General features: G+C 43.9%; 1 protein-coding gene across 1 annotated transcript in view; it reads left to right on the forward strand.

The window, feature by feature from the left end:
* LOC111538933 (guanylate cyclase 2G-like) overlaps positions 1-11,203 on the forward strand; it is a 45,980-nt gene extending 34,777 nt beyond the window's left edge. Inside the window, 6 exon segments of the mRNA XM_023206664.1 lie at positions 2,002-2,179; positions 5,224-5,364; positions 6,222-6,414; positions 8,230-8,386; positions 9,466-9,564; positions 10,917-11,203. Of these exon segments, the coding sequence (XP_023062432.1) occupies positions 2,002-2,179; positions 5,224-5,364; positions 6,222-6,414; positions 8,230-8,386; positions 9,466-9,564; positions 10,917-11,203 (1,055 nt within the window).
* The last annotated feature ends 1,409 nt before the right edge of the window (positions 11,204-12,612 follow it).

Here is a 12,612-nt window from a genome sequence, read left to right on the forward strand (position 1 = left end):
TATTTCCTTACTCTCTGGTAAGACAAGAAAGTCTCATTTTGCATATCCCCTGCCCCAGTGCTAGAAGCAACCAATTCTCTCCAACAAACCCTGGCTTCTTTTGTTGGAGAAAGGTATTAGAAAGTTAGAGCTGACACTAGATGTGCTCATTGCTACCAGGGGGTTGTTACTTATCGGCCCTCTCGGTGGACAGAGTAAGGAAATATGTATGTGTACTAACCCGTATATATACATATCTCTATAATTACACATGCACACATACACATATATCTGCATCTAAATTAAACTAAACATGAGTTCCCATTGACGTCTCTAAATGTAACTCATCACCATCATGGTTCATTGCAGTCTTCCCATTACTTTTCTGTAAATTCCAACATTGAGATCCTGGCTCCCACCATCCACCACCCATGTACTTTGTTCAATCCCCATATGTGTGTTCAGTGATTTCAGACTTGTTAATCTGCATCCCCATGAGAAACAGTTTTACCAACTAGAGTACGATGATTATGTATGAATAGTTCCTTTTGTCTTTAGTCTTAAAGTCTCTAGTCATTTTAGAAGCGATGTAGGTCAGCATTCTTTCTCACTCATCCCATTCAGTAAGATTATGCCATATATTTGTAACACTGATAGATTCTTTATTGCTGTCTGCATTCTATCTTGGCGTTGCATAATTTCCCAATTGATATATTTTGAAGTTTGCTTTCCTTATGGCTTACTTTTGTGCTATAAAACTCTATGGGTTTTGGCAAATATATAGTGTAATCTATGCACCACTGTAGTATCCTACAGAAAACTTTCCTCATCCTAAAAGTATCCTCGGCATTTCATGTAGTCAATGCTCTCTGCTCCCCAAACTCTTGGCAACCACTGATCTGTTTTCTGTCTCTAACATTTTGTCTTTTCTAGAATGTGTATTTCCTTACTTTCTGGGAAAACAAGAAAGTCTCATTTTGCATATCTCCTGCCCCAGTGCTAGAAGCAGTCAATTCTCCAAGAAGCCATGACTTCTTTTCTTGGATAAAGGTATTAGAAAGTAAGAGAATCACAAGGTCAGGAGATCAAGACCATCCTGGCCAACATGGTGAAACCCTGTCTGTACTAAAAGTACAAAAATTAGCTGGGCATGGTGGCACACGCCTTAGTCCCAGCTACTGGGGAAGCTGAGGCAGGAGAATTGCTTGAACCTGGGAGGCGGAGGTTGCAGTGAGCCAAAATCGCACCACTGCACTCCAGCCTGGGCGCTAGGGCCAGAGTCTATCTCAAAAAAAAAAAAAAAAGAAATGACACCAGATATGCCCATTGCCGCTGGGGTGTTGTTGCTTCTGGGGTGCCATGTAAATAGAATCATACAGTACACAGCCTTTTCTGACTGGTTTCTCTAACTTAGTAATAATGCATATAAGACTTATCCATGTTGTTGCATGCACAGTATTTTTATTATTTTTATACCAAAACATGTATACATTTTTCTCAAAATATTATTCGCTTGACAACATCTGGTTAAGCAGAATGTTTAGCAAATGTCAGTAGGAGCCAGTGAAGAAGTGGGAAAAATTAGGTTTACAAAATTGGACAGAGAGGCAGGACATGATGGTAATATTTATTATGTGTTAAAATAACATTTATGCAACATATTGCAGAAAATTTAACAAAATTGCATGAAGCGCAGTTTGGGGGTTTCCAACATGAAATGCCTATACATTCCTGAAATTATATGGAGATATGCTTCACATCAAGCAAAGTTCTATTTTAAAAAATCGTGATTTGAAAACTAATTAGGAGGATGTTTATATGTTTTTCATTAGAATTGTTCATTTTCCAGGCAGATTCAGAGTATCCTATTAAAATATCCAGATTACTTTGGAATTCTAATGTGTTCTATTTATTTAAAAACTCAGTTTATAAATATAAGAGCACAATTACTATTGAAAATGAAGTGTAGTAAGTGGCACAAAGCTCTGATGTTTGGCTTTCTAAACCCAACATGAATTTCAGAAATCATCAACCAAATCGAAGACCCTGCAGCAGCAGTCCCACTGCGACCTTCCCTGCCCGAGGAGAAGGGCAATGAAAAGATCATGGCCGTGGTGAGGGTATGTTGGGAGGAATCTCCGGAGAAAAGACCCAGTTTCTCTTCCATCAAGAAAACTTTATGAGAGGCCATTCCCAGAGGGTGAGTTAGATGTGCAACAGATATTTACTCTCACTCAGTTAACCATTAGGATTTTAGAGCTGCCAGGCATGGTGGCTCATGCATGTAATCCCAGTGCTTTAGGAGGCTAAGGCAGGAGGATCCCTTGAGGCCAGGAGTTCAAGACCAGCCTGGTCAACATGGTGAGATTCTATGTCTATAAAAAATAAAATAAAATAAAAAATTAGCCAGGTGTGGTGGTGTGAGCCTGTAGTTCTAGTTTCTTAGGGGGCTGAGAATCGCTTGAGCCCTGGAGGTCAAGGCTCCAGTGAGCTATGATTGTGCCACTGTACTGCAGCCTGGGTGACAGAACGAGACCCTGTTTCTAAAAAACAAAAAAAATTTAAAACTATGTGGCTGTGCCAGGCGCGGTGGCTCAAGCCTGTAATCCCACTACTTTGGGAGGCTGAGACGGGTGGATGACGAGGTCAGGAGATCGAGACCATCCTGGCTAACACAGTGAAACCCCGTCTCTACTAAAAAATACAAAAAACTAGCCGGGCGAGGTGGTGGGCACCTGTAGTCCCAGCTACTCGGGAGGCTGAGGCAGGAGAATGGCGTGAACCCGGGAGGCGGAGCTTGCAGTGAGCTGAGATCCGGCCACTGCCCTCCAGCCTGGGCGACAGAGCGAGACTCCGTCTCAAAAAAAAAACAACAACAACAACAACAACAAAAAACTATGTGGCTGTGATTGGTTCTATGCGACTCATTCCCTCCCTCCCTCCCTTCCTTCCTCCCTTCCTTCCTTCATTCCTCATACACTCACTCAGGGCTTACCATACACAAAGCACTATACTACATGCTGGTTGCAGTGGAGTGAGAAATTCTCCCTTTATTTCATAGATGCCACAAAAATGGATCAGATATTAATAATTTTACTGCCTTCTTTGTCTATCTCAGATGTCACTAATCAATTAAGGTCCTTGTTTCCAGGGAGTTTTGACATGGCTTCAGAATCTGTTTCAAATCAGCATTCCAAGGGTTAGGCTAATCACTTTGGACTGGACTATGAGATAAAAATTACTCACGACCTGTAGGGTAGGTTATGACTTAAATCATTCATGCGTCTCCAACAACTTTCTCAATAGTAGCTTCCTTTACACCAGATAATTGTATCATCTTTCGGTACATGAATTTAGGAAGACATGCCCATGTTAGAGGTAGCTTGAGTTGGTGGAAAGAGCCCCAGGCTGGGAGTCAGGTGTCTACTCTTATTTTGGACCTTCAGCTATGATTTTTTTTTTTTTTTTTTAAACAAAACACTTTTTTGGGTCAGGGTCTTGCTCTGTTGCACAGGCTGGAGTGCAGTGGTGTGATCTTGGCTCACTGCAATCTCTGCCTCCTGGCTTCAAGTGATTCTCATGCCTCAGCCTCCTGAGTAACTAGGACTGCAGGTGTGTGCCACTATGCCTGACTAATTTTCATATTTTTAATAGAGACAGGGTTTCGCTATGTTGGCCCAGCTGATCTCAGACTCCTGACCTCAGGTGATCTGCCCGCCTTGGGCTCCCAAAGTGCTGGGATTGCAGGCGTTGAGTCACCACACCTGGCTTCAGCTATGTCTTTTTTTCTTTTTCTTTTTCTTTTTTTTTGAGGCAGAGTCTCTGTCACCCAGGCTGGAGTGCAGTGGTGCAATCTCGGCTCACTGCAAGCTCTGCCTCCTGGGTTCACACCATTCTTCTGCCTCAGCCTCCTGAGTAGCTGGGACTACCGGTGCCCGCCACCATGCCTGGCTAAATTTTTTGTATTTTTTTTTAGTAGAGACAGGGTTTCACTGTGTTAACCAGGATGGTCTCGATCTCCTGACCTCGCGATCCACCCACCTCAGCCTCCCAAAGTGCTGGGATTACAGGCATGAGCCACTGCGCCCAGCCAGCTATGCATTCTTAACGCAATAGCCCCGTGTTCTGCATTTCCAAGCTCATAATAGTTTTTAAATTTTAAAAATTATTTTTATATTATTTTTAAAATTAACAAATGAGGCTGGATGTGGTAGCTGAAGCCTGTAATCCCAGCACTTTGGGAGGCTGAGGCAGGTGGATCACCTGAGGTCAGGAGATTGAGACCAGGCTGACCAACATGGTGAAACCCCGTCTCTACTTGAAATACAAAAATTAGCCAGATGTGATGGCACACACCTGTAATCCCAGCTACTCGGGAGGCTGAGACAGGAGAATCATTTGAACCTGGGGGGTGGAGGTTGTTGTGAGCTGAGATTGCAGCACTGTACTCCAGCCTGGATAACACAGCAAGACTCCATCTCAAAAAAATAAAATAAAAATAAAAAAATTAACAAATGAAACATTGTTTATATTTATGGTATATCTGATGTTTTGGGACACATATACTGTGTTAAATGATTAAATCAAGGTAGTTAACCTAAAGGTACATCATAAAGAAGCTTAAGATACATCCTGATTTTTTACTTAGAAAATATAGACCTCAATGTTACAAGTCTATTTACCTATGTGAGTCTAGGTCTCCTTATCTGAAGATGAGGAATTTAAATGAGTTCTCTGAAGACCCTTCGAAAACAAAGGACTGATAGAATCTAGAAGTGCCCTTTACATTAGACCGTCTGAAAAGAAAGGAATGACCCATCCCACAATCTGCATTCTCAATGTCTGTTGGGAGGCAGGGAATGGGCCATTGAAGGCCGCTATTTGTTGAGTGCCTGTGGATGGATGTGGCCCTAGACACTTTATGCATATTATCTCCCTACATCCTCAGAACAACAGTGTAATCATACGTACATGAGGTACATGTGATTATCTTCATTTTCCAAGTGAGTGAAGTGAGACTCAGAGAAATGAAGGAGGCAGCTTAAGCTCAGAGGGCTGGTGAAAGGCTCTGTCCTGTCACGCAGCTGCATTGCCATTGTCACCTCCCCGATGTCCGCTGCCAACCCTTAACTAGGACACCTGAAAGGTGAGAAATATTTTCCTGGAATGTGTAGTTGGAAGCTCTGTTCCGCTGAGGCCCTAAGGGTCTTGGGAGTAAACATCAATGTCTGGTTTCTTTTAAAGCCATGTGAGCATCCTGGCCAGTATGATGAGTAAGTTGGAAGTGTATGCCAATCACCTGGAGGAAGTGGTGCAAGAGAGGACCAGCCGGCTGACGGCAGAGAAGAGGAAGGTGGAGAAGCTTCTGTCTACTATGGTGCCCAGGTATTCGGAAGCAGTGGGGACTTGACGAAGCTGCAGCATCACCATCTAGCAGCCCCACATAGGCGGGATAATTTCCATGATCACTTTTCTAAGAGGATGTCAGGCTCTTCTAAAAAGAGTCAGGCATTTTTTGTGCAGTTTGGTACACCTGTAAAGGGAGATAGAAGCAAACTCTCCTGAATCCATAGGAATAGAGGCTGCAGTCCGTCTTTTACGTGGAGGGTGGCGGATGCAGCAACAGGAGAGTAGCCACTAGATGGCGCCCTCGTTTCACGAGTCTGACTAATTGCTACCTCTCCTGTATTTGATTGTAGGTCCAAAACCTCTGCACAGTTTGATATGTAACTGTGGCTTCACATTCAAAGATTGCTCCATTTTTGGTTCTGTTTCTACATGTTCACTCTCTTAACAGAAGTATTTGCTGTTAAAATTCCTGTGTACTTCTTGCACGTCTAGACCAAAGAAGTGGGGGCGGGGATTTTTAGTGAGATTGGTTGACTGAAATGAAATTGATTTGTGGATTGGTGAATGGTTATATTCGCTTCCACAACTGCAGAGTCTTTACACTCTAACTTGATAACCAATATACATCAAGAAAATCCTTTTTGTAAGGGCATTATGTGGCCCTCTCTCCTACCCCCCCTCCCCCACCATTTATACCCATCAATTAAAATATCTCTTTAGAGAGAATGCAAGTGGAGAAGTGGATGTTGAAAGAATTCCTCTAGATAATGAATTTTGTTAACCAAAAGCTTAGCCATTGAAGCAAAAGGACCAATGAGGACAACTTCGTGGGAGTCTGTAGGAGATGAGATGAATAAGATCCATTCAAAAATGATCCCTGTCTCTGGTTTCAGCTTCACTGGAGAACAACTCCTAGCTGGAAGGTCCGTGGAACCAGAACATTTCGAGTCTGTGACAATCTTTTTCTCTGACATTGTTGGATTCACAAAGCTATGTTCTCTCAGCTCCCCCTTGCAAGTCGTCAAGCTCCTCAATGACCTGTATAGTTTATTCGATCACATCATCACAAATTACGGTGAGTATAAGGTGAGACGTCTCATCCTGGCTGTGAGGTCACACGTGCTCCTTGCAGGCTGTCTCCGGGGCCTGACGGAGGATGGAACTGATTCCAGACATCAGCTAGGAGGAAACTCCATTTCAGTCTATGTCACTTCATGGCAGAAACTCAATATTTTATTTGTTTGTTTTGTTGGAAGAGGTCTTGATTAGTCACAGATGTGTGTGCTTGTCAAAAATCACCAGTTTCCTCTGTTTTTCCTCTGTTTCCTTCCATTATGTCATCTCACAGTAAACACTTTTTAAAAAGAGGCATTGATCTTCCACTGGCTAATTCTTTCCTGTCTTTCCTAAATACATTTCCTTCTGAGGCAGAGAGTCTCCTGTTTACTCTCCTACAAAGATTGTCCTTGGATCTTCTGTGGGTCTCACCTCTGTTGTCCTGATCCTTAGCAATTCAGAGTGAAGAAAGACTCCCAATTTTAGACTATCAGACTCATGGCTAAAAGGGGGGCAGCAACAATTACCTGCTGGGTCCTACTCTGGGAGACAGAAGGACACGGTCACCTAGAGTGAAAACCATTTTTGATGGGGAAAACAGAAACGTTTTGGCTCTTCATGACTGCTGGGTGGTGGTGGTGATGAGGGCTGCTTTCTGTGTGTTCTGACTCTTTAGAAGGGGTCAGATCATGACTCCAGGCACAGTACCGTGTGCATGTGCTCATATATGCCTGGTGGGCAGCCACAAGTGCACCAGCTCCGACCACAATCCCAGGGCCCTGCCTCTGCCTGTGGACCTGGGGACAGCGAGATTTGGGGGACAGTGTGGTCATATGGTCACATATCTCAGTGACAGAGTGACATGTCTTCAATGTTTGCCTCCCAGTGTTCCCCACAAATGATGCCTCTGTTCAAGGGTGAAAGAAAGGATGGTATAGATAACCTTGAAGAGCAGACCACACACACCCAACAAAATCAGAACCTGCCCTGCTTAGGAGGACGTCTTCTGGGATTTTCCTCTTAGTATTACCTGCTCAGTTGTGTTTTGCTTGAGCTCATTTTAAAACTTAGTTTGTATTTCTAAAGGATGTCATCACGGTGGGGAGAGGGAACCCAGAAGCAGGTGAGGCTTGTTGACTGGTTGACTTCGCATCATTTCGGGGTCACCAGAACAGAGGTGTTCTTACCGTCTGGCTGATGCCTGCAATTCAACCTTCACCACATCATCTATGGATTCTGCTAAAATGCAAATGTGTCTGGGAAGGGCTGTAACTACTTGTCATTTATTTCTCTATTGTGAATGACAGATCTGAAAGCTGATTTTATTAGGAGGACGGACGGGGAAGAGCACAGACAGGAAGATACATACTATATATATATGAATACATTTTGTATAATGTGTAATGCGTACCCATATATACATGTGTCTAAGAGCCCTTGTGTGGGGCGTGGACATTTCAGGTTAGGGAAGATGGTCTCTGCTTGACCAATCCACCTCACCGTTCCAGGTTGACTCCAGGAGCACACTGCTCCCTGTCTCACTGGTTCTGAATTTGGGCTGGGGAAATATAGTCACTGCTGCTATTGGATTTCGGAGGAGGAAACAGTGACTGTGGGAAGGGAGGCTGGGGGAAGGAGGGTGAGGTGGGCTTTGTGGAAGAGCCATTACAAGGGCAGGAACTGAAGAAATGCTGGAACTTGCATGGGGCGGAGGTCAGGGAGTGTGACACATCCAGAAACAGGGCCTCGAGGCTGGGGACAAATGAGGGGCCTTAATCTCTGACCCACCCCAACCCTTCGCCTCCCTCATGGGAAACAAAGGTCACTCTGTCACTTTGTTTTCAGGTTGAGACCACTGGAGACGCATACGTGGTGGCTAGCAGACTCCTTATCCGCAATATTGCCACCATGTCCCTGCACTTCTCAGTGGCACCATTCATTTGCTTCCAGACTGGGCACTTGCTCCAGGAGAAGCTCCAGCTTCGGATTGGCTTCCACACGGGTAGACAACACTGATGGCCTGATGGTGCAGGGATGGTGGCAGGTCGTTCTGAGTTCCATTCCTACGTCCAAGGCTTTTAGGAACCCGGACATTGAACAGTAACCTCTTTAGGGGAAATAAAAGATTAAATTGTCTCTGCATGTGTGTTTCTATTTAGCTAAGTTGCTTGGTAACAACAAGGACACAGAGTGGCTTCAATGTATTCAACCAAAAATAAGGACTGGGCGCCGTGGCTCACACCTGTAGTCCTAGCAAATTGGAAGGCCGAGATGGATGGATTGCCTGAGCTCAGGAGTTTGAGACCAACCTTAGCAACATGGTGAAACCCTGTCTGTACTAAAATACAGAAAACCAGCCAGGTGTGGTGGCAGGCACCTGTAATCTCAGCTACTCAGGAGGCTGAGGCACAAGAATTGCTTGAACCTGGGAGGCGGAGGTTGCAGTGAGCTGACATTGTGCCACTGCACTCCAGCCTGGGCAACAAAGCGAAACTCTGTCAAAAAAAAGAAAAAAGAGAGAGAAAAAAGGAAGAGACCAAACCCCTGGATGGGTTATATAGGGCTACTTTTCCTCCACGCCTCAACATCAAATGCCCTTTGATGTGGTCTGTGTTTGCCAACTCATGGGCATGTGATCTGTGCAGAAGTGGTCCATGCTTCCTTTCATGCTCTTCTGTTACCCTCTGGAAATTCTTAATCATCTTTGCACAAAGTATCCCGTATTTTCACTCTGTATCTGTTCCAGCAAATTTTGTAGCCAGTTATGCTACTACCTATCTTCCAGGGCTCAACAAAAACAAAACCCAAGCCTCAGAATGAATTGCTCCCATGTTTGTGCTGCTGTTGGCATTGTTCACAGCGCTAGTTCATGAGTGACACGGTCATTTAATGACTGTGATGATGTCGCTTTCCAGCAGGAGTTTGTGGGTTCTGGCGATTTCCTTTCTGTAAACCCTAAAACCTATTGCCAAACTTTGCCCCAAGAGGGCGCATCACTACATTTGTTGATTTAATGTGCATCGTAGAGTCCAGCCTCGGGCAGTGCAGAGCAGTTACGGTCTTTGGTTCTCCACTCTTCAGGTCCTGTGGTGGCTGGTGTGGTGGGAATTACCATGCCCAGATACTGTCCATTTGGAGACACTGTGAACATGGCATCCAGAATGGAGAGCAGCAGTTCGGGTGGGTATCACCGATGACACTTTGTAAACACAATATTGTTATCCCTCCAGTCCCCTAGCTTTAACTAGGGGATAGTTTTAGAAGATGCATTTGCTTTTTGCCTACTGTTTTCCTTCTGGAGGATAAGAGCATCATCCACTTCAGGCAACACTGATCACACACTTTTATAGACAGGGTTTTGCACTGTGCTCTCGTTAGAACCATGCAAATACACATACCCTCTTTTCTTCTGTGACTTTCCATTCTAAGCAATCACATATGCATATAAGAAAATCACTTAAATGAAGAGCAGGAGTTGGAAAAGTTTTTCTTTCTTTCTTTTTTTTTTGAAATGGAGTCTCACTGTGTCACCCAGGCTGGAGTGCAGTCGTGTGATCTTAGTTCATTGTGACCTCTGCCTCCTGGGTTCAAGGGATTCTCCTGCCTCAGCCTCCCAAGTCTCTGGGATTACAGGCATGTGCCACCACACCTGGCTTTTTTTTTTTTTTTGGATTTTTAGTAGAGACTGAATTTCACCATGTTGGTCAGGCTGGTCTCGAACTCCTGACCTCAAGTGATCCACCAACTTCGGCCTCCCAAAGTGCTGGGATTAGCTGGCATCAGCTACTGTGTCTGGCCTGGAAAACCTTTTCTATACAGGGCCAGACAGTAAATATTTCAGGCTTCAGGGGCCATAGAGTCTTTGTTGCAACTACTTAACAGCTGTTGTAGCTCAAAAGCAGCAATAGACAATATGTCAATCAACAGGCATGGCCATGTTCCAATAAAACTTTATTTGCAAACACAAGGAGTGGGCTAGATTTGGCCCATAGGTGATAATCTGCCCTTCTCTGAGGTAGAGTATATTCTTGGTGGTACAGAAGAAAGCTATAGCCAGGACCTCCAGGGAATATTACATCCTTTTGCTTTAGAGTAATTTTCTTGCATTGACCATTGCGAGGCACTTGTATGCTGTTTATCAGTTGGGACATGTAAAAAAGAATTACTCTGTGATGTAAGTTTCAAAAAGGTTTAGATGATTAACATTGTTTTGTTTTAAATTTGTAAATTTTCCACAGGGCAAAGGAGAGCAAACACTTTTCTGGTTGAAAGGTAAAGAAGGCTTTCACTCTTCCATCCCCGAATTTACTCAGGAAAAAGCCAAAGTCCCAGAGATATTGTGAGGTGAGTGTTTTCTTTCAAGATGTTTGTGGAGTCATGTGAAAGTCTTTGGGAACCCTTCTTTGAGACGCAGTCAATATCCCTTTTAAGAGGTGTGTTTCCGGGGCATTGATCCAGTCTCCCACTAGGGGGAGCCTTCTAGCTGGCCTCCTCTTCCAATCCCGGTGTTTGCTCCCATCCTGTGCCTCCAGTAAATGCAGGCTTGGAGGAGCTGAAGATGGTGAACTCATTTCATGGGGTGCCAGGGCTGGCCTGTGGCTTTCAGCCCTGTGCAACTGCCCTAGCTGCCAGATATTTACAGCCCATTAACTTGAGAATTTGCAGTGAACCCAATTTTATTCTGCAGGAGGGGAAAGTGGAGAGGATGAAGCCTGTCTTTCCTGTGCAAGGTGCCTGCTCTCTAACCTTTGGTGCTGATTTTCCTTATCAGTTAATCAGCTTGCAAGGAGATAGGAGCCCATATCTGACAGCATCTTGAGAATGTGTTCAGGAAAAAAAGCTCTAAGGCATGAGCAGCCCCTGGAATCCAACAGGGCCGAGACTATTTCAAGCAGCCAGGCCCTCTGCAGTTATTGAAAAGCCTGGTTCTGAACCCTGAGTTACTGTGAGAGGGGCAGCTCCCAAATGCATAATGCCCTCTTCCCAATGTATGGCCTAATTTCTTTCCTACTCACCCAGCCAAAACTCCTGCAGTCAAGGCTTGAATTTTAAGAAGAATTTCTCAGTCATTTATGAAGACTTTAGTTTAAAAAAAGTTCCAGTAGACAAAGACAAACCCATCCATTCCTGCTACGATAGTTTTCCCTTCTACATAATGAATAGGATTCCATGTTGTTTTATTGAGTGGATCTTTTAATAGATTTGCTGAACCACTAATGCATTTATAGTACTTCTTTCTTCATCTCTTGCAACTCCTCACATCCAGATATCTTTCGTGTGGTTGCTCCTGAATCTGGCAGAGCAATTTGAATGAAATATTGTGTTTGAGACCTTTCCTGTTGAACTTACCATGATTGAAGGAGCGAAAATCAATAAGACCAGAAATAGTTTCTTTCTTGCTGGGTCTCTGAGCTGCCTTTGCTGAGATACTTTTGAGACCTGTAGGGAAATGAACTACTTTTTGGTTTATTGAAGCTTTTGACACCAAATTATATAAAAGATTTGGTGGAATTCTTGCCTTTCTTTAGGAAGAGGGACACAAAAGCACTTTCACTTCCCAAATAATCCAGTCTTCACTGAGCTCCTAAGCATTTCCATTAGCAGTATTTTGCTTCTGCCCAGAGAGGGAAGACTGAATTCTACATCCATCGCAGGCTCCGTTTTCTATATGAAAATTTTGTTTTCATTGTGGTAGGCTTCACTCCTCCCCAGAGGCCTTCAGCATTGGGGACTGAAGGCCTTAGACTGATACTTAAAAGGAGAGAAGGCAGAAGGTATTTATGTAGAGAAGAGAGGAAGGCTTTCTCCTGCTACTTTAGCATGGAGACAGTAGGCCAAATTTATCTTCTCATTCCCCATAACTCCTTTTCTTGAGAGAATGGCTCTGGATTCCAAACACCTTGCTCAACCATGAAAGGAAACAAGGCCACCTCTACTATGAGGCCTCCTAGAGAGCTAGGATAGTCCTCATCCATCCATCCATCCATCCACTTATCCATCTATCCATCCATCCATCCATTCATCCATCCACCTGTCCACCTATTCATGTGAACATTCTTTAATCCAAGGAGCATTTATTAAGCACTTACTCTGTGCCATTCTGGGGTACTCAAGAGAATATAAACTTTCTCTTGATCTTTAGCTTGCAGTCTAGTTAGGGAGAAGAAAGCATAATTGCATTGCATAAAGCAATATTAAGGACTAATAGAGCTATACACAAAAACGTAG

This window comes from Piliocolobus tephrosceles, chromosome 9 (assembly GCF_002776525.5).
Source record: "Piliocolobus tephrosceles isolate RC106 chromosome 9, ASM277652v3, whole genome shotgun sequence".
In the NCBI taxonomy this organism is placed as follows: domain Eukaryota; kingdom Metazoa; phylum Chordata; class Mammalia; order Primates; family Cercopithecidae; genus Piliocolobus; species Piliocolobus tephrosceles.